Source organism: Phyllostomus discolor, chromosome 2 (assembly GCF_004126475.2).
Source record: "Phyllostomus discolor isolate MPI-MPIP mPhyDis1 chromosome 2, mPhyDis1.pri.v3, whole genome shotgun sequence".
NCBI classification, from domain to species: Eukaryota; Metazoa; Chordata; class Mammalia; order Chiroptera; family Phyllostomidae; genus Phyllostomus; species Phyllostomus discolor.
Genome location: NC_040904.2, coordinates 150,202,793 through 150,229,815, shown reverse-complemented (window position 1 = coordinate 150,229,815; position 27,023 = coordinate 150,202,793). Strand labels below are relative to the sequence as shown.

General features: G+C 37.6%; 1 protein-coding gene and 1 long non-coding RNA gene across 5 annotated transcripts in view; one reads left to right on the top strand and one right to left on the bottom strand.

Moving 5' to 3' along the window:
- Positions 1 to 212: 212 nt before the first annotated feature.
- LOC118499023 lies at positions 213 to 1,732 on the bottom strand. Its single transcript, XR_004901522.1, has 2 exons — positions 1,590 to 1,732; positions 213 to 1,357 (listed from the first exon to the last, which is right to left on the bottom strand). It is a non-coding gene; the product is annotated as an uncharacterized LOC118499023 (long non-coding RNA).
- Positions 1,725 to 27,023, top strand: part of LOC114513621 (RAB3A interacting protein) — a 51,682-nt gene continuing 26,383 nt past the window's right edge. The window contains exons 1-4 of one of the 4 annotated variants that reach the window (XM_036018685.1): positions 1,864 to 2,062; positions 2,746 to 2,879; positions 20,280 to 20,555; positions 21,271 to 21,529. In XM_036018685.1, coding sequence (XP_035874578.1) covers positions 2,869 to 2,879; positions 20,280 to 20,555; positions 21,271 to 21,529 — 546 coding nt within the window. In that variant the 5' untranslated portion in view covers positions 1,864 to 2,062; positions 2,746 to 2,868. Of the gene's footprint in view, positions 2,063 to 2,745; positions 2,880 to 20,279; positions 20,556 to 21,270; positions 21,530 to 27,023 lie in introns of all 4 variants that reach the window. The other 3 variants (XM_036018686.1, XM_028532978.2, XM_028532979.2) reach the window with 3 other exon arrangements.

Sequence of the window (27,023 nt, the reverse complement as noted above, 5' to 3'; positions counted from 1 at the left end):
AGGTTAAGTATGTGAGAGAAAACACCTCTAAGTACATTCCAAAGAGCCTTACGGATGGTAGGTGGTTTGTAAAACACCAACATAGGATTTAGGCATATGGCTGTTGCTTACTATTTCCTACAGATGCATAACATCTTAGGTCCTATGTAGAGTATGTCCTAGGGCCTGTCCTCAACATTTATATACCAAGGAAGTACATCTCCATGTATGTCATTCATTCATTTTGCATTTATTGAGCCAGTCCTACTACATGTCATGCCTTGTGCCTGTTCTCAAGAAGTTCATAGTAATTAGGAAAATAGACATAACTACAATTATCATTCTATGTGATGAATGCTACAAAGAGATAGGGTGGTATGGGAACACAGTTAGGGGCACCTAGCTCATATGGGGGCATGGGTGTGTTAGGGCTGGGTGGCAAGCCGCAGGGAAGAGCAGACAACAGAACTGATGCCTGGTCTGAATAATGAAGGAGAAGCAGGAATGAGGTAGGTAAAGAAGAGGTGGGAGGTCAGGATGTAACAAGAAAAAGGAGAAGCATATGCAAAAACAAGATGCTTGAGAGAGTGTGTCAAGACTGGGAACCCAAGTAGTTTGCTGCATGTTGAGTTTATTGATTCCATTTCGCTGTTATTGACATATTCGGCTCCCTGACTATGTTTTTGTGGTAGGATGGTGTGCAATGGTTTTGTGTCCAGCAGCAGGTACAAAGATGGAGCGCAATAAATATTTGAATGAATGACATTCATTCTTGACATGACACGGACAACATAGTATAAGGGAGTTAGTAGTCTTTTAATGAGGAAGGTCATATTTAGTGGCAGTGAACATGAGGTGCGATAAATTTAAGAATTATTTGAAAGCTAGAATGGATAGGATTTGATATATTGGACATGTGGTATAAAAGAATAAATAATGACTTTCTAGGTTTCTGTTTGGATATAGGTGGGTGATAATAGTAATGTTATTAATGATTAAAACTAATATTCATTAGGCATGGTGTGTCCTGCAGTACACCAAGTGTTTTACATGTATTAAACCACTTACTCTCTCAATGACTCAGTGAGTAGGTACTCTTAACTATCCCCATTTCTGATGAGAAAATTGGGGTTCTTAGAGATCAACTCACCCAAGGTCACACACACAACTAGAGGTGGGAAATTCAAACCCAGGAATTCTGATTCCTATGGACATACACCTAATCTGCTCTTCTTTATTGCCTTTAAAAGATGAGAACAATATACAGAATGATGACCCTGGTCCACATGTATATCCCATGAAACATACAGACGCATATGGTGACTGCCTCTTTTTGATCAGATTTTGGGAGCTTGGGTGTGTATCTTCACTTTCCCTCCTAGGAAAGCCTGACGGGGGAGGGGAAGTGGAAATTTTATAACAGCTCACACAAAAGATGAGAAGGCAGGCACAGAAACGACATTCTCGAACGCTCCAGTAGATGCTGGAAGGACGGGATCTGGGTTCTATTAGACTCTCCCTCCTCCCATCCCCCCACTCTTCCGACACAGGCACACGTTGAAAGGTATATATGGACGCCAAGTCTCAGATTGGTTCTAGCAGTCCTCAACTCACATCGAAGGTTCATTTTCCGACTCCTGGTGAGCCCAGCACACTCGAAGTGAACCCGAGACTGCCGGACGAGTCCGGGAAACAAGGCTTAGAGCCAGCACGCTCAGGTTCCCAGGGAAACCGCCCGCAGAGGCACCTGGGGCCTCCGCCCAGGTACCTGCGAAGAGCCCCGCCTGGAGCAAGGGGGCGCGGAAGCGTGCGGGTCCTTCAGGCCCCACGCCGGCCCCGCCCCTGCCCCGCCTCCAGCACCGCCTTCCCACCGCGGACCGGCCGCTCTCGGCTCCCGGTTCCGCTCCCGGCGCAGGCGCACTCCCGCACTCCCTCGGCGGCTCCCAGCGCAGTGCCCCCGCCGCGGCTGAGTGTAGCGGCATCGGCCGGCGGTCGTCCTCCGTCTCTCGGTGCTTCGAGGCGCGCTCTGTGCTGCTCTGCGAGCGTCTCTGAGCACGGGCAGCGGCGACCGTGGGTTCGTCAGGTGAGTGCGGCCGCGCGCGAGAAAGGCCCGGGGCGTGGAGCACCGCCCCTCCTCGGCGCCCGCGCGCCCGCCTCCCGCGAGCCTGCCTGGAGGGGCTGCCGTGGCAAGTGCAGGTGCGGGCGCGGCGCGCGGGGATCCTGCCCGGCAAGCGCGCTCCCTGCCTCCTTCCGCGAGCTCTGGCACCCTGGGCAGCGGCGGCGGCGTGGGTCTTTGGGCATCTGGACGTCCCGGATTCTTTGGTGAGCGTCGGGCGCCCGCAGCTTTCCTCCGCCTCTCCCCAGGTACGGGCTTGTTACTCATTAACTGCGCGGTCCCGAGAGCCCGAAGCTGGGAGCCCGGAGCCCGGTTACCTGTCGGAGGGGCGGGCGCGCTCGGCTGGGAGCTGGGGCCCGGAGTCGCGGAGGGGGGTCTAGAGAGAGTTTGGAGTAAGTCTGGAGCCCCGCGCAGCGCTCTAGCTGCAGCGAGGTGAAACTGTAGTCGCGGATCAGGGGTCTTAGTAAACGAGGTGTCAGGCACCTTACCGAGCCGCAGAGGTCACTCTCGGAGGTTTCGCCGAAACCTGGTGGGCAAAAGCGATCGCCCGGAGTCGCGCTGTAGGAGGCAGCCCGGTTCAGCCTGACTTTTGTTCCGGGGAGTTGAGACCAGATGCACAGACGTAATTGTGATTACACTGCTTTTTCCAGGGATGACGACTCGCTCCGACCGCCGGGGGAAGAGAGCTTAATGGATTCTAGAAGTGATGTTAGGTGGGATCCTGCAGCACGAGAAGAGTTGCCAGTTGCTATGGGATTAAAAACATATCTGTAATGGCTAAAGGGTAAGGTCTTGTAAATTAAGAGCGCTGACTTAAAACTGATTCCGGAGAGACGGGAAATTTAGTTTGGAAGAAATGTAGCATATTCCGACACTTCCTGTTTCACACTCTTGTGTTTCCCTCTCCAGCTCCCTTCAGTGTGAGGAAAGAGCCCTATATTCTTTGCTGCCGTGGAATGCTTCTATAATTGGAGAGGCCGATAAGAGGATTAAAACAAAACTGTTCTATTGTAAATCTGTGGAAAGATCCATTTTCTATTTATTATCCTCATTCTTATTTTGTTGTTCATGCATTTTTTTTAAAAGAAAGGTGAATGACATATCAAGGAGAAAAGAGACAATAGATTTGTAGACCAATCATAGTGAACGTTTTATGTTTTTAAGTATTCAACCAGTGTTATGGGGCCTTTTTCTGTTAATATTTGTTTTTTACTAGTACTGTGAATCATGTTTGGATGGACACTGTAACCCAGATATGGTTTAAATGATCTAAAGCTTTTGTGGAATTTATAGAAATAAATTTAGCAGTTCTGTACAATTTTACTACAATAGTGTATTGCTATTGGAAGAAAAGTCAATTTTTTTCACTGAAGTTATGTATTAGTACATACCTATTTGAATCAAAGTGGGTACATTTAATATAATTCTTCCTTATGTGTTTGGCAAAGAACTCATTAGTGGCATTGAAAACTTCTAACCTTTCACCAGGATTGGACATTCATTGTTCAGCTACGTGTGGGGTTTGTAATTACTGCAGTTTCTAATTAGATCCAGTTGTACTTTATGAATTAACGTAGTTATATATATTCTTCCTTTGATATTTTTTCCTCTGACTTTCCCTACCCCACCAACACACACAGAAATACTCCACAAATAATTTAAAAATTAAAGGTTCTTAGGAATCTAGGTCTCCACCATTTTTTAATATAGCAGAACAAAAACTTGTAGGTTACAGTAGATTGGTATGTGTTGTTGTGGTTACTATACCTTCTTTTTTCTCATCCTGAGTAGGACTCATTGAACCAATTAGTAAGCTGGCCAAATGAAAGGTTATTGAATCTGTTTTTTAAAGTTTTAGTTCTGTTACTTACTGCACACATGACCTTGAGTGAATTATTTAACCTCCCTGAGCTTATTTTCTCTGATTGTAAGTGACATAGTATTAGGTTGAGCCATATGAATTTGCCAGTAATCAACTGTTTTTCACATGGTTCAACCTAGTATGAACTTTATGAGAGTGGGAAGAGAGTTAAATGAGGTACTCCGTATGAGATGTGGGGGTTGTGGGGGACAGAACCCAAAATGTAAGCTTGACAGTGTGCCCTGCATTGTGCTTGTTGCCTCAGGTACCTTGACTCCTTATACGTTGGGGCATTCCTGGGGTATAGGTGATGGTATCGCATTTTAGAAATTAGGAAATTGAGGCTTATCGAGGTGAAACAATTTGCCTGTGTTTGCTCGTTGATGGTCATAATAGCTGACTAATGGCAGCAACAGGATTAAAAACTGAGTGTGACTGTGCTTCTTCCATTCACGGTCTAATCTGAAAGGCGTTGTGGAAGTTACAGAATTAAAATTAGCAGTTGTATACAGTCATACTACAATAGCGTATATCTTGCTGTTAGAAGAAAAGCCTTCTAATTTTTGTTCTTCAAACATTGTGAAGATATACACAGTAAAAGAGTTTTGTAACTGACTATAAACAGGCGTAGAGTTGAAAGGTGTTATTATTTGTATATCTGGTAAAAAACATTCAGGTTTTCTGATAAAGGTGATACTAGTGCTACTGCTGCTGTTGAGTCTAGAGCTTACCGTGTATGAAGTTCTGGTCGTGCCAGTGGTGTCTAACCCGCGGCCCATGGGCTGCATTGCCTGTGGCCCAGGATGGCTGTGAATGCGGTTCAACACAAAATCGTAAATTTACTTAAAACATCACTTAGTCTTATTACTAAGGTTTATAACTTAGATATATTCATTTACTATATTAGTGATCACAAACTTGGGACCTGCTCGATGATTTTAAAAAACTGTCGAAAGGACCACTGCATAATTAGGGTTATTATGTCTCCCATCAAAGTACTAACCAGGCCTGACCCTGCTTAGCTTACGAGATCCTGCGTGTTCAGGGTGGCATGGCTGTAGACTAATTAAGGTTAGTATGTGAGGACATTTTGCTTATCTGTGGTGGCAGATATCACAAGAATTATGCTCGGACCTTTTTTTTGCTCATCAGTTTTTGTTAGTGTTTGTGTATTTAATGTGTGGCCCAAGACAACTGTTCTTTCAGTGTTGCCCAGAGACGCCAAAAGGTTGGAAGCCCCTGCACTATACTAATTTACAAGCACAGTGACCTAAGAGTTAGGTAATCCCTAATTTTATTCCGTTTTATAGTTGGGAAGATTAAGGACCTGAGTGATGTAGCTTGCTTAGGGTCACAAAACTAATAGTTAAGTGACAGGACTAGATTGAAAGTCAGGCCATTTGTCTTTTATGTCCATGCTTTGAACCACCACACTCTACTGCTTCATCATATGTAGGTTGTAATATTGAAGAATTGTTTTTAATTTAGCTTTTATAGTTTAATGTTAGTATAATAAGTAATTATTCATGTGCCACCAGAGAGTTTTAAATCAAATACTCATTGAGGATCTGCTCTGCCAGTCACAGTGGGGGTTAAAGGAAAGCATTCATAAGAATTGTGGAATGGAGGCGATAGAGTCATTTCCATATCTTTTATACATGCCTCCGAATTTAGAAGGCACTTTTCACATACACATACTGTTGTAATTTTAATAAGTGGAAAATAAGACAAAGTGCTGTAATAGTTGGACAGTGGGGAAGAAGGAAGGACGAATAGTGGGGTGGAGATTATTTGTGTGATGAAGTAATGAGGGAAAGCTTTGAGGATAGTCTGAGTACACTTTAAGCCTTTGTCCTATATAGTTCTGGTTAAGATGCAGTTCTAAGGCTAGTAAATTGGTTACTAAATTAATTGCTTAAATGTACTTGATATCCTAAAAATAAAATTTGTGAGCTTCAAAAACTCCTTTCTAACTACTTTCTCCTTTTCTATTCTGATGTCTTTAGCTTTTTGGCAGGGAATACATTATTTTTTTCTTTTATGCTTCCAGAGCACCAAGTACATGGCTCTCTTTTAGTATTTATTAGTTTTGATATTTACATTGTATTTGTGATGTTAATGACAAGGAGGTCTCTTTCTTTAGTGTATGTGTGTTTTGAAGGCAGGGCAAAATTACATCAGCTTACCCCTTTTTATAGGTTCAGTAGTTGCTGTGCTATATTTGGTGATGGACTGTCAGTGGAAGAATGTTAGGATGCATTGAAGTTGATCTAGCGATAGAAGTGGAAGTGAGTATTCAGAGTGAGAACTGAGGAAATTGCATTAAGGAGGAGAGGGATGCTTACAACAGGGAGCATTAACTTGCCATCTCTGTTTTCCCCTCTGCTTTTCTTTCAACTAAAACTAAATGATGTAGTTTTATAAGCTTAGATTGTATATAGTCATTGTTAGAAAAATATAAAAAAGTAATCTTGATTTATCTTAGGCTATCAGCCACACAAAATTAAATAGCTATAGCCATAAGCCAAGATTAGTTAGAGGAAACAGAATGAAAATTATTGAAATAGTTCAAATTTATGGGCGTTTGGTGCTTGTAGTTGACAACAGGGTTGTAAATGTAAGCATAATAACAGTCGGTGAAATTCCACATATAAGTAGATGAACTGACAGTCTAGTGTCAAGAAACTCTATTTAAGAACATAAGAGTGCGTGAGAAGCATAAAGGAGCATACAGATGATAGCTGAGAACCACTTAAATAAATAGATTGTAATTTGATGTATCTAGAGAAGAGTAAATAGCATTGAGTATTTGTTTTGGGCGCTTGGTTAACAAATAGGCATAAAATATGAATGAACAACCAAAATAAGTTCAGAAAAACAATCTGTACCGTGCTTTGCTGTGTATAATACATACTTTTTTGCTCAAATATTTTGGGGGAAAATAAGAATGCACATTATACATAGGTATAATGATTACATACCGTGGGTATAATAATGGGTGTGATAATCCCATGTATAATGTGTGCAGAACATGGGTGTGCATTATATACGACAAAATATGGTAAATGTGCATTAATTTCCTGTTGGGAAGAAGAGAATTGTGTTTGAACTCACAGATATTAAATGACTTGTCCAAGTTCACCCGCTCGCTAGTCAATGACAAAATCTGAACTAGCAGGAGTGTTTTCTGAAGCTAGTTTGATTAAATGCTCATATTTTCTCAAACTTTGAACACTCAGTTTCTCCAGTCTTGATACTCTCAAGATACTGTTTTATGTCTCCTTTTTTTTTTCCCCAGGAAAGATGCTGTAATCACTCTCTCTACTCCTCACTGCCTTGCTATTCATCCCCTCTTTAAGGACTCTATTGTTCATCTAATACATACTTCAGTGCCTGTTGAATGTTTAGCTGACATATTCTTGCATACACAAAATAAAGAGACTTCTACTATTAAGAAAGAAAAACTTGCAAAACTATTTAAAAAATATTTGTTACAAGGATTTATAAATACAATATTAGTAACCCAGGAAGTACTGAGCATTTCTGAAAACCCTTATTTTTGGAATTTGTAATAACTAACATCTTATGTCAGGTTGTACATATTGTGGAATTAGTAAGCGGAAATTAATTGTGGTCTATATTAATGAGTGGGAAGATTGTGTAACTTCATTGACCAAATGACTAATTTTTCTCTTGGGTTATTAATTAAATTTATGTTTATAAACAGCATGCTTCTTAAAATGTAAATGAATTTTTTGGTTATAATCCAAATGTTAATTAGGAAAACTAACTTTAAAAATTATAATGAAAGTTAAATGATTTTTATATTTATATATACATTATAAACACACACTTCTTTGTTTTGTTTTCCCCTCCTTTATTTATGTAGTATTTGAAAATACATCTCAAAGCTTTCTAATTATGGAGAATTTTAAATAAAATAAATTTACTCAATAGTGTAATGAATTCAAAGTTCCCATCATTGAGTCCGGGTAACCATCAACCACAGTCAGTTCTGCCTCATCTATTTCTCCCCCTCCTGTATTATTTTGAGCAAATTCCAAGAATTATATAATTAAATCTGTAGGTATTATACTTTAAAAATTCACGCTAATTCCTGAGTATCGAATTATCCACCCTTTTTTTGAATACAAAAACAAGGCCACTTAGTATAATCAAGTTTTTGTTTGTTTTTATTTATATGCTAGTTTTCCCCCTAAATCCTTCTATAAGGGGGTGAAAAAATATTTAAAATCCCAGCATAGTAGCCAAATAGAGGAGGAAATAATGGTACCAAAGACAATATAGGAAAAAAGAACACAAAGCAATAACAAATGCTCATTTCAATAGCAGTGTATTAGAAAAACTTTCCTTTTCTCTTTCTGAAAGTAAGACAAGGGTTCTGAGATTCAGCAGTATTCTTTTGCTTGACTCGTTCATTTATGGTTGGTTGCAGGGAGCCTGTCGTGAGAGATCCTCTGCCTTGATGTAACCTTTTTCTGAGTCCTAAACCTATCTCCCCAGTTTTACCCCTTTTCTTTTTCAGTTTTACCTTTTACATGATTTTTAAATGTGGTGGAGTCAGGTGTTGGAGTCACACACCAGCCTTTCAATCCTAGCTCTGTTATTTATTGACTGAGCATCGAAGTTAATAAATCCCTTTGAGCCTCAGTTTCTATATCTGTAAAATAAAGATAAGGACCATTTCAAAGGGATGCTGTGAGGAGTAACTAGAATAATATGTATGTGTTTGTGTCACACGTATAGCATATAGTAATGTAATGCATATATGTGTAATGTCATGTGTATGTATATGTAAATGAAGCTGTTAGAATGCTTTTCATCTGTGTATGTCTCCATTTTCTCTATTTGCAATGCGTGACCATGGCATTAGATCAGATCTTCATAATCTCTTGTCTAGCCTGTTTCAGTAACTAATCTCTTAAACAATTGCATATAAGTCTCTTCTCTAAAGTTCTTATTGCCTTGGGAGTCTCATTCTTCTAGTAACATTACAGTACATATGCACCTTCTAAAATGTGGATCTGATCATCACTTCAGGATAAATTCCAAGCAACATTTTCCATGTTAAATGAAGCTTTTAATGGTCTGTCACATGTGTGCTTCTCCAGTCTGATTTTCTGTCTTCCTTTGTTAGTGCCAAACTCTCATTTCCTGAATGTCCTATCCTATGTCCTTGCCTTGCTCATCTGTTGGACTTCTATTTAGCACTTAAAATCTAACTTATATTTTGCTTCTCCTTGAAACATTCTCTTCTCCCTCCTCTTTTCCCCACAACCCTCAGGGTTGTCACTTAGAGGCAGACTGCCACCTCTTTAGTCCGTTTTCAGACCTGTGTTCTTAGAACTTAGTACTGAGGATTTGCCTTGAGGAGTTGAAGCTGGCAATCATCCTTCCATTCCAGTTAGAATAAATATAATTGATAAAATGTATTAAATACATTTATTTTACATTAATATTATAATATGTATAAGTGTGCTTAAATATATTCCATATTTTGCTGTGTGTAATGCACACCCATGTTTTTGGCCCAAACTTTCAGGGGAACAAAAATCTTTCAATTTAGCTTTTTTTTTTTTTAAGATTTTATTTATTTATTTTTAGAGAGGGAAGGGAGGGAGAAAGAGAGAGAGAGAAACATCAATGTGCGGTTGCTGGGTGCGGTGGCCTGCAACCCAGGCATGTGCCCTGACTGGGATCGAACTTGCAACGCTTTGGTTCGCAGCCCATGCTCAATCCACTGAGCTACACCAGCCAGGTCTGGTTTAGCTTTTTAATTCCATTTTTCTTTATTTATATTTAGAAACAAAATCGATTATCATATTCAAGGGTATTATTTTGCATACAGATATGTTATTGCTTTCTAGAGTTATACTTTTAATGCATAAGCATAAATAAAGGAATTAAAAACAGATATGGAATTAGTACTACCCATGTATAATGCTCATCCTTACTTTACCTCAAAAATTTGGGCAAAATTATACATGAAAAAATATGCAAAATATGGTAAATATATATTTGAAATGGTGAAGGTTTTTATGGAAATGAATTAATTGATGGAATTTATTGTACACACCTTTAATTCATTATACATCCTCTTGAAGTAGCAATCTAATTTTTAATGACAGAAGCTGTTTTCTTTCATAATTTATGCTAAATTAAGAAGTCACTTGAGAATTAAAAGAAGCATCTGGACTTCCTTCCCTCCATTCTCCAACAGTCTGTCAGTAAATTGAAAGACGAAAACAATACATTATGTAATCCTTAAACTTACTTCTTTTGACAGTATAACGTATATGCTCTCCTTGTTGAGGAAGAACATTCAAAACTATGAGCTTGATTTCTTTAAATCTTCACCTGAGGATATGTTTCTATTGATGGTAGAGAGAGAGGAAGCTGGGAGGGCTCGGGGGCACATTACTTGGTTGCCCCGTGTGTGCCCTGATGCAGGACTGAACCCACAGCCTTTTCCTGTGCTGCATGACTCTCTATCCAGCTGTGCCACCCGGCCAGGCCGATAAACTTTTAATTTTTAGTAATACATTTAAACCAACAAAACAGCTCTTGCTTTTTGTTCTCTTTGATGATGATGTTTGCACTGATACAGAGTGACAAAAATATTTGGGAGATATGATTTAGAAAATACCTTAGAGAGAGTATAATTAGTAATAACTAATTTAAGTTAGTAAGTGGCAGATAGGGTGCTAAGCCCTTTATCTGTATTGTCTGACTTAATTCTCATGGCAGCCTTATGAGATAGGTGCAGGTTTTTACCATATTTTTCAGGTGACAAATTTAGACTTAAGGCTTTAGTATCACATTATTAGTGACTAGCTCAGATAGGATTTGAGCCTGATTCCAGAGTACAAGACTTTTGGTGAGGTAGCAAATACTGATTAATTTTTCCCATTGAGAAGTCAAACCCCACCCAGGCTGCCTTCCACAGACAAGTATACTCACACTTCACAATTAGGATCATTGGGTCCAATTCTAGCTAAATAGATGGAGTCAGGTAGGACAGTCAGGGAACGAGGTTTTGGCACTAAAAAAACTAACAGAAAAGACAGAAAATCAGGCTGGAGAAGCACACATGTGACAGACCATTAAAAGCTTCATTTAAAATGGAAAATGTTGCTTGGCATTAATCCTGAAGTGATGATTGTATCCACATTCTACAAAGTGCATATGTACTGTAATGTCACTAAAATATTTGGGCTCAGAGAAGTTTAATGACCTGCCTAAACTTGCATATATAACTTAGAGCTTGGTCAAAACTAGAACCTTCTCTTCCTTTTTCAGGTACTGTCATTTCTGCTCTGCTATGATGCGATATAACCTTCTGTGTTGGAGATTACTTACTTTCCAAAGTGTAGTGCTTTGAGGAGTTTTAGTAAATACTGAATTAAAGTTATTTAATTTTCACATTTTAAGTTGATAAAAGACTAAAATCACAGCTTTAACATATTTTTTTTATCCTGCAAGTAAACCCTAAGGGGAATGTGGTTTTTGTGGTAGAAAAGATTTTATTTATTTGGGGGGCTACTGACATACTAAGTTGAGTTTCTTGATTTCATTTATTATATGTATTTATTTTACCCATGTTCTTGAGATGTTTAATTGAAAGTACTGTACAAGTAGTTCATCTTAATTTCTTGAGTTCTACGGATACCTTGTGTTTGTAATTAGAAAACTAATTTTTATTAGAAAAAAATAACTTTTATGAAAAGTTATTAGGATTTTTGTAGGTACTGAATGAGTTAATATATGTGAAATTCTTAGCAAAAGTATATGGGCACATAGTTAACTTTTGGTAGATATTGGCTGCTGCTTTTTCTATGATATTACCAACTTCTAGAAAGAAGATATAATATGAAATGCATGTTGGGAATCAGAAATAATTGTTTTAAGCAGATTTTCTTTATGATTGGAAATCGGTTTTATTACTTGAAACTGAATAATAAACCAGCCAGCCAAGCTGTATTGGTAATTCACCCGTAAGATTTAATAGAATCAACTTTGTCACATGTTAGTAGTGATTCTTGATAAGTTTAGTTTATGAATTGGGCTAATCTACAATTGAAAGTAGATTTTTTTGAATTACTAATGCAAAGAGTACTGCTTAAAAATAAGTTTATCTTACTCATATAAGAACTTTGAATATAAAATCTTAAAGCTTCCATATATTTTAAAGAGTAAAAGATTTTCAGACCAGTGAGATTATTAACTCTTTACCAGCTAAATTACATTTTATGAAAATGTCACACTTGGAAAAAAATGCTGAATTTAATCTTAAGATAGTCTCCTTTTCAGAAGTGATTTGGTGTTTAATGCATCCTCCCCGAACAAAACACGGTAGGCAGAGGCACTGCTCAGAGGTGCTGCCCCAGGCGCTGGCTGTCATAGGCATCCCTCGTGGTAGAAAACCGAGGCACAGATTTCCAGATGAGCCAGCCTACGTCCAAACTGTCCCAGTACTTTGTCAGAGGCAGGATTCAAACCTGCCTCTTTCATCGGGCATGTTTGTGCTTTCTGTAAATGCTTTGCTTGCACATCTTAGGTGTGTCTGGGAAGGGCTTTGTCTTCATTATTACCACCTACCTGTACTTTGGGTCTCGTCTTCTGCTTTAGTTTTTCTGGAAGTCCTTTCTGTCTGATGTATTTACCCTTCCTATGTAGTCTCTTCCTACCTTTGCATCTTCTAAGGCTTAAATCACAATGTATCATTTTCTCTACTTGTCAGTCCCTCCTACTATATTGATATTTTTTGGAAGCAGAGATATTTCTCATCTTTCCCCAGAGCCTGGCAGGTAGTAGGCCCTCAGTAGACACTTGTTGAAAGAATAGCTAAATATTATGTTATGTAGAGGGGAAATAGGGTGGATGTTGCAGGGAGGATGGATTTGAATTCAACATAAGGAGAAGCATTTTTCCTCCCACAGTCTAACAATGGAATGAATGGCAAAGCAAGTCTAGCGGTGGTATTGCACCATGGTGGTTAAGGAGGTTGGATTCTGGAGTCCTACATACATAGGTTTTAATCCTGGCTACCTTAAACTGCAGTTTCCTCAGCTGTAATATACTGGAACTATACTGACATTTAAAGTGCTCAGTAGATACTAGCTGCTTTTCCAGGAGAAGCAGCCCTGTAATCCTGTGTGATTGGCACTTGTAGTTGGGTGGCTCAGCTCCCCATTCCCTTCCTCTCCCCCTGGATTATTTTGAAACAAACACAAGTAATCCTATTTCATCTATAAATACTTCAGTGTGTATCTCTAAAAGATAAGGAGTTTTTATGTAACTCTAATACCCTTATCCTTCAAATTAACAGTAATTTATAATATCAGTAATATCCATTGTTTTGGTTCCCTTGATTGTCTTACAGTGTTTGTTTTTACATTTGGTTTATTCAGATAATTAAAAAATGGTCTGCACATTGTATTTAGTTATATCCCTTCAGTCTTTTTTTAAATCTAAAATTCTCTTCACTTATTTTTTTCCAGTTTGTTTATTGAAAAAACCAGGTGGTTTGTCAAGCAGAGTCTCCCAAAGTCTAGATTTTGCTGTTTTCATTCCTATGATTTATTTAATATGTTCCCCTCTCCTCTGTATTTCCTAATAACTGATGAACACTCAGACGCCTGTTTGGACTGGGGTCCTTTTTTATTCTTTATGGGGCAACAGTGCTTCGTGGATAGTGCAGGTGCTCATTTCCTCTTCACTACCTGATCTTCCTAACGTTTGCTTTTCTTCCTTTTTGTGATAAAGGTGTCATTCGGTTCCTGTCATTCTGATCCATTAGTTATAAAGTTTCCCAGATAGATTTTCACCTCAGGGTTTTAGTAGCTCTTGATAATTATTACCTAGAACCATTATTCCTTGGGCTTGCAAAGTTTTATTTATTAAGTGGGATTCTTTTCAAAAGAAGAGCTTTGTCTCATAAGCTGTTGAATTCCATAATGTACAGGAAAGTTGAGATATAAATATTTGATTCTTTCCTTTATTTTACCAGTTTTCAAAATAACAAATTGGTTCCACAGCTCTGATCAAAGGGGACCAGTGAAATTTTGTTTTGTTTTTATTTTTAGTATCATCATGAACTCGTACACTTAAAGATGTTTTGTTTCAGTTCTTTACAGATATTACCCTTTTTATGTTCAGACTGCCCCGTGATTGGTCCGTGGGAGTCTTGGTGGCACCACTCCAGCAGTCTCTGACAGCTTTCTTGCCTGCTTGTTTCCTTGTACAACAAGCTGTCCCGGGTCCTTCTGTACGTTCCTGCCCCGGGCCTGGACCCCGCCGTTTCTCCAAGGAGTCCTTGTTGGGTTTTTTTTTTTTTCTTCCCAGGAAACGGTATTATTCTAGGGACAGTTGCGCTTGAGCTGGTTATTATTGCTATACTTTTTTAGTGAATAAAGTTAGGATTCAGTTTTTAATATAATTTTTTTCTGATATTTCTGATTACAGTTTAGGATTTCAGAGTTTTAATTTCTTTGATTTTATGTTTGTGTCCTCTCATAAACTGAAAGTCTTAGTTTTGAGTTACATTAACATAATAACTTACTTGTTTATTATATGTAATAGTTTCAGTACAGCAACATCATCATTATGAATAATAGGATTACTGAAAGTAGTTTACAATTTTTTTCATTTCCTTTTGTCCCTAGAGTATATTGCATTAGAGATTTACAGTTTTACTGCTGTTTTGAAGTTATTAGCTATAGCTTTTTTAAGCTACCATTTCAATACGCAGCTAGATTCAATAGTTTTATTTTTAGGGATACTCTTTTAAGATTTAATTTTGTTTTATTATTTGCATGGTTCTAAATTCCAATTTAAATCTACAAGGCAAGGTCAGTTTGGAAAAGTCGAGCTTTCATGCCTGTCCCCTTTTCCTGTTTTCTACATCTTCCTGTAAGTAGTGATTTTTATTAGTTTTTGTCCTTTCCATTTCTAATGGTCTGTTCAGAAAGTATCCAGCTGTGAAAAAGAGAGATATTTATTGAAGAAGATACAGGAAACATTGTACATAGGACAATGATGCCTCAATCTTCTTCAAAGTAGGTACCATTCGACCTCACACAGTTCTCCCAATCACCATCAGCTGCCCCATTGTATTTTTCTGAATCTCACTGATGATCTGAAATCTCTTCCTTTTCAAACGTGATTTTACTTTCGGAAAAAGCCTAAAGTCTCAGGGCACCAAATCTGGGCTGTAGGGGGTAAGTCATTTGGATGATTTGATGTTTCGCCAAAAATCTCTGTACAAGATGTGATGCACAAGTGGTGCATTGTCCTGATGAAACTGCCAATCACCAGTTGCCCATAGCTTCAGCCTTCTGAATCATTTGAATAGTTTCAGGCTTACTGCAAAATTTGATGCAGATCCATTGCTCTACTTGCTCAGTCATTTTGAATGTGACAGCCACACAGTACACAAGCTCACTCAATGTCATCTACCTCGCCCAGTGACTAGTACAGTGAAGTCGTTGTTGTTCACGCATGTGCATTCTAGTCCACTCTCCTTGGCTGCCAGGTTACATTGATGTTGTTCAAACTGTTCTTGATGTATTAACAGTGGCTAGACTTTTTCCGGACAGACCTCGGTATATATATAAATACATATGTATGATACATAAATAAGTGAATTTATATTTTTTACTTTCCTAGATAAAAGGTAGCTCAGTATTCACAGTTATTTTGTTTTTTAACTTTGTCAGTATGTCCTCATGATCATTTCATAGCAGTATGTAGATAATTGACTCTTACAGATGCATAGTGCTTCATTATAAGGATGTACATCAGTTCATTCAATTAGTCTTCCTGTTATAAGACTGCAGTCAGCCTTTTGCTAGTTCTGCTAGCTTTATGCATGTATCTTTTCTATTTTGCCAGTTTATCTTTGGGATAAAACCCTGAAAGTGGGCATGCTGGATCATAGATTTAATCAATATGTCATATTGCTAGATAGTAAATTTTCCTCCATAGGATTTGTGCCATTTTACATTTTCATAAATGCAAACGATTTCACATTCTATGATTCAGGGACCCTTCAAAGTGTAGAGATAAATTGAAAGTATGTGGGAAGGAAGAAAGTATAGTTGCTGATAAAATGTCAAAAGTTTTTTTTTATTATTCTATTACAGTTGTCCCAGTTTTTCCTCTTTGCTCTCCCCTGCCCCACCACACCCCTCCTACCCCCCCACCCCACTCCCACAGTCAGTCCCCACCCTGTTGTCCATTTCCATGTGTCATATATACCTGTTTGTTGATTAGAACCTTCCTTTCTATCTCCTCTTAATCCACCCCTACCCCCACTGGTGCTGTCAGTCTGTTTCTTGTTTCCATGCCTCTGGTTCTATTTTGCTTATTTGTTTTGTTCATTGGGTTCCTTGTATAGGTGAGATCATATTAAATTTGTCTTTCACTGCCTGGCTTATTTCACGTAGCATAGTCTTCTCCAGTCCCATCTATGCCTTCGTGAAGAATAAAGCCTCCTCCTTTCTTTCTGCTGCATAGTATTCCATTGTGTAAATGTACCATAGTTCTTTGATCTGCTCATTTACTGATGGGCACTTAGGCTGTTCCAGCACTTGGCTATTATAAATAACGCTGCTATGAACATTTAGGTGCATAGATTCTTTTGATTTGGTGTTTCAGAATTCTTAGGGTATATAGTCCCCTGGGTCAAAAGGCAGTTCTATTTTTAGTTTTCTGAGGGAATTCCATACCGTTTTCCACAGTGGCTGCACCAGTCTGCATTCCCACCAAGAGTGCACTAGGGTTCCCTTTTCTCCACATCCTCTCCACTCTTGTTTGTTGATTTGTTTATGATGGCCATTCTGACCAGTGTGAGGTGATATCTCATTGTGGTTTTAATTTGCATCTTTCTGATGACTAGTGATGTTGAGCATCTTTCATGTGTCTGTGGGCCTCTGTGTGTCCCCCTTGGAGAAGTGGCTGTTCAGGTCCTTTCCCCCTTTTTAAAAATTGAATTGTCTTTGAGTTGTATGAGTACTTTATATATTTTAGAGCTCAAACCCTTTTCTGAGGTATCAGTGGCAAATATGTTTTTCCATATGATTGGTTCACTTTTCATTTTGGTGATGTTTTCTTTAGTTGTGCAGAAGCTTTTTAATTTGATGAGGTCCCATTTTTTTAGACTTTCCTTTTTTTTCCTTTGCCCTATAGGATATATTGGTGAAAATATCGATGCGTGGGATGTCTGAAATTTTACTGCCTGTGTTTTCCTCTAGGACTTACATGGTGTCATGGCTTATGTTTAATTCTTTTATCCATTTTGAATTTATTTTGGTGTATAGTGTAAGTTGGTGGTCCTGGTTTCATTGTTTTTGCATGTAGCTGTCCAGATCTCCCAACACCATTTGTTGAAGAGGCTATTTTTACCTCATTTTATGTTATTGCCCCCTTTGTCAAATACTAATTGACTGAAGAGACATGGTTTTACTGTATTTTGCCATGTATAATGTGTACTTTTTAAAATTTTTGAAGGAAAAATGAGGATGCACATTATATGTGGGTATAATGATCACATACCATGGGTATAATAATGGGTATAATAATCCTGTGTATAATGTATGCAGAGACATGGGTGTGCATTATATACAGCAAAATACAGTATTTCTGGGCTCTCTATTCTGTTCCATTGATCTGTGTGTCTGTTGTTATGCCAGTACCAGACTGTTTTGATTACAGTGGCCTTGTAATATAGTTTGATATCAGCATTGTGATTCCTCTACCTTGTTCTTCTTTCTCAAGATTGCTGAGGCTATTTGGGGTCATTTTTGGTTCCATATAAATTTTTGAAATATTTGTTCTCAATCTGTGAAGTATATCATTGATATTTTAATAGAGATTTCATTGAATTTATACATTGCTTTGGGTAGTATGGACATTTTAATGATGTTAATTCTTCCAGTCCATGAACATGGTACATGCTTCCATTTATTTGTATTTTCCTTAATTTCTTTCTTCAGTGTTCTGTAGTTTTCTGAGTACACGTGTTTTACCTCTTTGGTTAAGTTTATTCCTCAAAATTTAATAAAAACCTTATTTATTATCTGAAAGGAATTCACTAGTAAACTATACCCAAGTATAAATGAAATTTTCAGGGTTAGATGCTTGCTTGGTGTATATTTGTGTGTGTGTATTATGAGTAAGGAATGAAAAATACTCTCTGATAAAAAATAATAAATTATAATTGAGTATTTAACACTATAAACTACTTGATAATATGATCTTTCATTTGGCATAGTGAGTATTTTGGATGAAAATGTAAGGAATATTTTTTCTTGACTGAAATTACTATTTGATACAATGAAAAGAACAATAATTGGATTTGAAATTTGGCATTTGTAGATGTAGTAGTTATAGTTTTGATTGTCTCTATATGTATTCTTGAAAGTCTATGACATGTAATCTGTAATTTTGAGATAATATGTAAATATTTAGTCAACTCTCTTTTTTCCAACTTTATAGCAGCGTTTGTTATTCTTTACTTGGCTTATTATTTATTAATTTTTTTAGGGTGAGGAGAAGGGAGGGAGAAAGAGAGGAAGAGAAACATCAGTGCGAGAGAGAAACATCCGCTTGTTGCCTCTTGTACTTGCCCTGACCTGGGGCTGAACCTTGCAACCCAGGCATGTGCCCTGACCGAGAATCGAACCAGCTACCTTTTGGTTTGCAGGATGATGCCTGGCCGAGCCACACTGGTCAGGACTTGGCTTATCCTTAACACTTTTTATTGAGGGTATGATAGTAAAAATTTGCAGCTTAATGAGTGAGTTTTTGTAATATTTAATGAAGAGACATAGGCCATCATTGGTGCTTGTGTTGGTAATTTGGGGAAGCTTTCGGAAGGTATTATGATTATCCAAGTACTATTGCAGGAAGGAAAAAATTGGAAAGAGGTTAGGTTCAGATGATTGAAGACCTTCACTTTCAAGCTAGTAAGTTTGGACCTTATTCTGTAGACAGTGGGAAATCAATAAAAGATTTATAAGACTTCTTTTTTTTAAGATTTTATTCATTTATTTTTAGAGAGGGAAGGGAGGGAGGGAGATAGAGAGAGAGACAGACAGACAGACAGACAGACATCAATGTGCAGTTGCTGGAGGTTCTGGCCTGCAACCCAGGAATGTACCCTGGCTGGGAATCGAACCTGGGACACTTTGGTTCCTAGCCTGCGCTCAATCCACTGAGCTACGCCAGCCAGGGCTAAGACTTCTTTTAGATTCTTGAAGTGGAAAATTGAAGTGGTACACTTTTTAGTTTTCATGAGAACTCTGTGATATAACTGTGTAGTCATGGGGAATATTTTTTGCTAATGGAGAAACTGAAGCATACGTGTTATCATTAGTGGCTGACTATGAAAACAAATGTTTAATGAGGCCATACTACGTGCCAGATAAATAACACACTGCCAAGTGTCTTATGTGGCTTGTCTCCCTTAATCTTTACAGCAACTTGGAGAAGGAAGGATTACTACCCCGTTCTCATCTCATCAGAGGAGAGATTTAAGGCTTAGAGAAGGGTAATACATTATCATGGATTGGGTCCTAGGCCTATAAAGGATATTTTTGGGACAGTCAGTGAAATTTGATTGGAGCCCATTGTTTAAGTGGTAATATTGATCAACATTAACTTCCTGATTTTGATGATGGTTTTGTGGTTGTGAAGAGATTGCCCTTGTACTTAGGGTATGTACACTGAGATATTAAGGGATACTGGGCAACATGTCTGAAACCTATTCTTAAATGGTTCCAAAATGTTAATAGTTTCATAATCTTTGTGAAAGGTTTGTAAGAGCTCTGTAGCTCTTATGCAAATTTGAAATTATTTCAAAAATACAAAACAAAAGAAAAAACAGACTCATCTAAAGAAACATAATCGGCATGAAGCAGAACAAAACAGATAGGTAGAGTCTATCTCCTAAATACATATATTCTACTGCCTCTTCTAAATCTAACCAGTGCCACATGAGAGCAAAATTAAAAGTATCAAGCAAACTTGCATTTATTCCTCATTGTTATTTGTGACTCACTTGAACAGTATTAGTATCACTCGCAAGTTTATTCCAAATCCGACTGTTTGCCTCTTGTAGTGTGTGTACTCTGAGGTCACTTAATGAATATTAAATGATTGTAATTTTTTCTCTTTGCTACCTCTTATTGTAAGCTTATACTTTATAAAATACTGTTAAATACGTTTTATAGTTCCACATTATAATTTAACTTTAAATGGCACTATCTCAAAATAATTACCTGTGTTTTGTTTTAACAATAGGTTATCTTATGATGAGGCTGTTGCTATGGCTAATGACCCCTTGGAAGGCTTCCATGAAGTAAACCTTGCTTCACCTACTTCTCCGGACCTTCTTGGCGTGTATGAATTGGTAGCCCACGAGCAGACTACCTCACCAGGTGTCATCTACCGGCCTCTCCCTTCGTCTTTGTGCTCTGCCCCTCTCCAGGCTAATGCCTTAGATGTCTCCGACCTTCCTACACAACCTGTATATTCATCCCCCAGACGTTTAAATTGTACGGAAATATCTGGTATCAGGTAGGAGATCATCAGTGTGCTGTTGTTTTCAACAAGTGGACAGTTTGTTTGGTTACCTTATTTTAAATTTTAATGTTTTAGAAGATTTGAATTATATAGGCTTGTCCATGAGCAACAATACATGTTAATGCTCGACAGCAGGGGTCAGCAAACTTTTTATATAAAGGGCCAGATAGTAAATATTTTAGTCTTTGTGGTCTGCACAATTTCTATTGCAACTATTTAGCTCTGCTGTTAAAGTGCAGAAGCAGTCATACACAGTGCTAAAGGAATAAGCTTCAATATACTTTATATGTGGATACTGAGTTTTAAATTTCATATAAAAATATGAAATTTTTCTCATGCCACAAAATATTATTTTGTTTTTTCTCAACCATTTGGAAATATATAAATAATTCTTGGCTTATGCGCCTTATAAAAATAGGCAGCAGGCTGGACTTAGCCTGTTCTGTTTGCCAACCCCTGTTCTAGAGCAGCATTATGCAGTAGAACTTTCTGTAATGTTCTGTTTCTGTGCTAATATGATAGCCTTTAGCCACCTGTGGCTATTAAGGACTTAAAACATGTTAGCTTTGACTGAAGACGTGCTATTCATGAAATATAGTGGCTGTCAAATTGCATAGACTTGTGTGTTTATGACCTGAGTGTTTCTAGGCCTGTGTTTATGCCAGTTATATTTGAGCATTTGCTGATGTTTGCTGAACTTTCCTTACAGCATCCATGTTACAGATCCAGCACCTAGTTCTACCTCTGGAGTAACAGCAGGGTTAACCAAACTAACTACGAGAAAGGACAACTGTAGTGCCGAGAGGGAGTTTCTGCAGGGTGCTACTGTGACAGATGCTTGTGATAGCAGTGATGATATTTTCGGGTTGAGTACCGATAGTCTGTCCCGTTTACGAAGCCCGTCTGTTTTGGAAGTCAGAGAAAAGGGCTATGAAAGATTAAAAGAAGAACTTGCAAAAGCCCAGAGGGTAAGCAAAAAGATATTTTATTCTTCCATACATTATATTTGAAATTAACGTTTTTCCATGGAGTGAGGTAACCCAAATGAAATCATTATGGTTCTGCATTTGCCCTGCACATGTGCTGGCTTCAGCTTCTCTTGGGCAGCATTTAAGAGTCTGTGAAATTGGTGAAGAAATAGAGAAGTTCATCTCAGAGTCCTAACTGGAAAATCAGATTCTGAAACTCTTTTTCTCTCCCCTACACAGCCTGCTCCCTGCCTTACGTTATCTGGATGCACATTTGGTGGCTTTTGTTCCATGTGTCAGTTTTTCCCTTCTTATATGTGATTGGCTTTAAGGTCGTTCACTCGAAGTCATTCAGTCAGAGTCACTTTGTCTTAAGAAAGTATTTTAGTAATATAACCTTTGCCTTGTAGCTGGGTTTGAATATTTTCTGTGCCTTACCTTGGAGAATTTTCTTTTTCTGGTAACTTGTCTTACTTTCCACTTGGTTGTCTTTGAAGTTTCTGCTATGTATTCTCAAACTCGCAGCCATGTATTATTCTTTTTCTGAGACTAATTAAATTTCAGAGGGAAATTTATAGCATTAAATATTCATAATTAGAAAAAAAGGAAGTCTCCAATCAACAATCTAAGTTCTCACTTTAAGAATGAGAAAAATAGCAAAACCAGAGTAAGCAGAAGGAAGGAAATAATAAAAAGCAAAAAAAAACCCAGTGAAATTGACAATAAAAAAACTAGACAAAATGAATGAAACAAAATGCTTGTTTTTTAAAAAGATCAGTGAAATTGACAAGCCTCTAGCAAGATTGTCCAAAAAGTGACAGAAGACATAAGATTATATTCAATAGCAGGAATAAAATGGAATATCAGTACAGACCCTGCAGATGTAAAACATGCAGTACAGGAAAAATAAGAACAATTCTGTGTGAATTTGACAACTTAGATGAAATGGACAAATTTACATTTAGTACTTCAGAAGGTAGGACAGACATTTGTAAGTGTAATTTCCAGCATATTATGACATTTCAGAAACATGTATTTGCACCCCATCCCTACTCTGCTTGTCTATCAAAAGCATAATACTGATTTTTGTATCCCCGGCACCTGGTATAATATGGTGCAGTGATACATGTTTCTTTGTAAATGCTGTAATGAATGGCTTATGGTTAAACCACCCGTGCAGATATGTTAAAACATTTTGGTTAAATGTATCTTATCAGAAAGAAATATTAATAGCCTTTTACGTCTTTTCCCGAAGAGAAGGGGTGTGCTGAGATGTGCTTGTATTTGTCTTCTGCCGTCTGGCTCACACTCTGCTGTCTGAATACACAGAGTCCAGTGAGATCACAGTTTATACAGAGGTAGACTGTTGATCATATATAGGCATCTTTGAAAACGCACTGTAGTTACTTACTGATTGGAACAGATTGCTAATTTCGTACCTGAAGTTGGTGATTTCTTTTGAAATCTTTAATTTGCTGTATTTAGGGGTATTGTTGAGGTAATTGAAATAATAGTGACATGTGAACACATATGAATGGTAGATTTTATTATGAAGAGTACAAGGTAGTGCAATATTAATACTTACTCTCTTGAATTATGGCAATTTATGAATCAAAATTAAGTCAACAGCCATTCTCCAGAGGCTGGATAGTTACCATTTTTCCATCCTTTCACTTCTAACCTGTTTTTGTCTTCCCATGTAGCTGTGGTTTCCAGTGCTCTTCACTCCTTAATGTAGAGCTAGATTTCCATCTTACATCATTTTGTTCCTGCTTGAAGGGCAACCTTTAACAGTTTTGTTCTGTGTGTTTGCAGGTGATAAATTATTTTTAGCTGTTGTATATCCGAATAGGTCTTTTTTTCATCTCTTTTTGGAAAGGTATTTTCACTCTATAAGGAATTTTAGATTGATAGTCTTTTCTTTTAGTGCTTTAAAGATATTGCTCTGATATCTTCTAGCTTGCATTGTTTCTCACAAAAATCAGCTGTTACCTTACCTTTGTTCCTCTGTGGCAATGTAAGATTCCTCTCTATCATTGGCTGTAAGCAATTTGATTATGATTTACTTTGGTGTAGTTTTCTTCAGGTTTCTTGTGCTTGGGACTTGGGCTTTTTGAGTCTGTAGGTTAATTTTCATAGAGTTTGGAAACTTTTGGCCATTATTTCCTCAAAACCTCTCACTTCTCTCCTTCAAGACTCCTTTTACATGAATATTAGACTGCTTAAAGTTGTCTCACAGCTAACTGAAACTATGCATTCTTTTAAATCTTTTTTTTTTCTGTGTTTCATTGTGGAGAGTTTCTATGGCTATGCCACTATTTTCTTTTGCAATACCTACTCTGCTAATCCTTCTTTATTTAACATGCTGTATTTAACATGTAGTCTTCCCTCTGGCTTCTTAAACATGAAATTTAGTTAAATAACTATTTTAATTCTTGACCAGTCAGACTTTTCTTCTCTTTGGGTGATAAGCGGGGCAAATCACAGAGGTCCTTTTATTTTCTGCCATATCTGGAAGATTGCTGTTTTGTTGCCTGACATCCATTGCCTTAAACATGTTTGCTTCATATATTTTTCCAGGCTTTTCATTGTGTCAGGTGGGGTGGTGGTAAGTGTGATCCCTGTTCTTCTGTGTTGACTGGGAGTGAAAGTTTGTTTCTTTTTTCTACCCCAGCACAGAGACATGCGCTCACAAACACACCCTTCATTAATTTTGAGTTTCATAAGGATAAGGACTGCATGTGTTTTTGCTCATGATTATATCGAGTATGTAATGGATACATTCTGTTGATTAAATGAATATATACATGTAAATGCAGTTACATTGTCATATAAACACACATGCATAATATGTTACAAACATACTAGCTGCCTGTAAGCAACCCCTAAATTTTAGTACTTAACCTAATAGAAGTTTTATTCTTTTAACACCCCAAAGCAGATGCTCCTGGTTGATAGAGAGTTCTTTGAGGATGAAATAATTTACATGTCTGTGTTTCTTCTGTCTTGGATCTTTGCGGTCTTTTAGAGTTTTATTTTTATCTGTACTTAACCAATGGAATGAAGGGAAAAGAAAACTTGGAGAAGACATGCCTGTCTTTATTTAAAAAGCCTTGACTCAGAAGTGATACACATAACCGTCAATCACATTGCTTTGGTGTGAACAGTTACTTGCTGCTACTTAGATGTGTGGCGGGCTGGGAAACATAGTCCCTCGCTGGGCTGCCACTTTCCAGCAACAGATCCGTACTGTGTGCAGGTGGAGCACCCACATGACCATTAACTTTCAGGTACGGGGGTGTCAGAGGTGATGATGTAATCTTTCACCTGTTTGGCCTTCCATGGGTCATTGCTGCAGAACAGTTTTTGTTGGAATTCTGAGCCAGAAGTTTGGCTTTAGTATATCTTTATTAAAATGTAGTTTCTCAAATTCTGCTGAAACAAAATTACTGTGTTGAGGTTTGAGAATATGCATTTTCACTAAACTGTCCCGTTGATTCTTGTATTTCCTAAAAGTGTGAGACCTACTGGTACAGAGATTTACTTTTCATCTTTTAATTATTTTTTCCTAAAAGAGAATAAAATAACTTGGATAATAACCTCTAGCGGGATAGCTTGCAGCCAGAGAAAGTCACTCAAAAATACATACCTGTATCAAATTCACTTTGAGCACAGTTGTACTAACTGTGGCTAAGGATGTGTATAAACATTTACTGTGTTTGCTATAAACAAATATTACTTGAGTAACCAAAGTACTTAGGGCACTATGTGAGGCCCTGAGAGGGAAAAAATAAAATTTTTTTCAACCCTGTCCTTAAGGTGTCTGTAGGTGGAGAGAAAAGACATGTATACGTAGTAATGTTTCACTGACTCTGAGTTGTACGTTTTTTCCTATTTTAAGTTCTCTGAAATCAGTATGAGTTGTAAAATTGCTCTCAGCTGGCAGCAGTCATGACAGTCGTCACTGCATACTTGCGCATGAACTTGGTTGTAGCTGTTCATGTGTGATTAATTCAGTCGAGGTATGTGAGTTGGGCACTGTATTTGTTGGACTTAATTACTTGGTTAAATGTCTTCAAAATGATCTTACTATGACAAAAAGAAAGGTACAAAAGAGAAGAATGATGTGATAAAAGTCTGTGTCTTCATCAGTTTAAAAGAGGTCTTCCTATAAGTGTAAAATGAAAATTCTAAATGAAAAAGAAGCATTTTATCATAGTTTCATTGACAACAGTTTTATTTCTTGATGTACAAAATGCGTATCTTAAAAATTATGTGTTAAATTTGATGAAATACACTTGATCAAGAGTCCTGACTCTCTGTGCTTTAAATATCTCTCAAATTTCTTTCCTCTGGTATTCCCACTCTAAAGCTGTATCTCTTGCCTAAAATATCGCACTGATCAACAGTTTGCCTTGTCTCCAGTCTTTTTTTTTTTAACCTAGTCACACCTTCCAAGTTATCATTTGAATTGCAAATCTGATTGTCACTGTTCTACTTGAAATCCGTTAGTGACTCCCCGTTGCCTTTGAAATAAATTCTCTTCGTCTTTCAAGTCTCAATTTCTTAGCCATGACTTTTCAGGGCTGGCCATAACCCTAACTCCCTGGCATTATCTTCTTACGGCATCCACTCCTCCCCACCTTTAGCTACTATAAAACTATACTATTTTATTCTTTTCTTTACAATTCTGTACATTTCCTAGTATGTACATGTTACTACTATAGTCCTTACCAAATTGCCTTGTGAATCTGTTTAAAGATTTGCTACCCTTAATTGGCTGTGACTTCCTGAGAATCATGGACTGGGCCTTACATTTTGGTTAGTCACCACCACTTGGATAAATGCCTCATGCTAACAGAAAAGTTAACATCCAGTGAACACAAAATTAATGTTCATTGAAGGAATGAATTTTGAAAACTGTATTATAATAAAAGTACAAATTGAACTCCAAAAAATACTTCCATGAGCTACAAATTTGACTTCATATAGGTACATTAAGTTGGAACTTGAAGCATAAAGAGAAGGTAGTCTGACATTTATGGGAAAAGGGTTAGCCCAGCTGGCTAGGATCAGTTAGGGGAATGACACAAGAATGAATCAGACCAAATTAACTCTAGTTTTACTGTATGGATTAAAGGAAATAACTCTGAAAAGGAAAATTTAGCATATGTAAAACTTCTTTAGTATTAGGGTGAGGTTTAGGCCACTTTGGTAGACTGTAGGGAGCAGTTCAAGAATCTTGCCTTCATGAATGACATGTATTAATCTAATAGATGGAAGCTTATCAAGGGGAAGTATCTTACTTGGTTTTGTATCCTGAAGGATTACCGTAGTGCCTGCCTAGCCGGAAATGTTGAATGAATTGACTTAGTTTTCATATATATTTACAAATTAGTGAAATTTTAGAGTTCCAAAGAACCTGGTATTAAATGTGTGCATTTATAGATTTATAAATTAATTTGGGAAAATTGGCATCTTTAATGATGTCTTT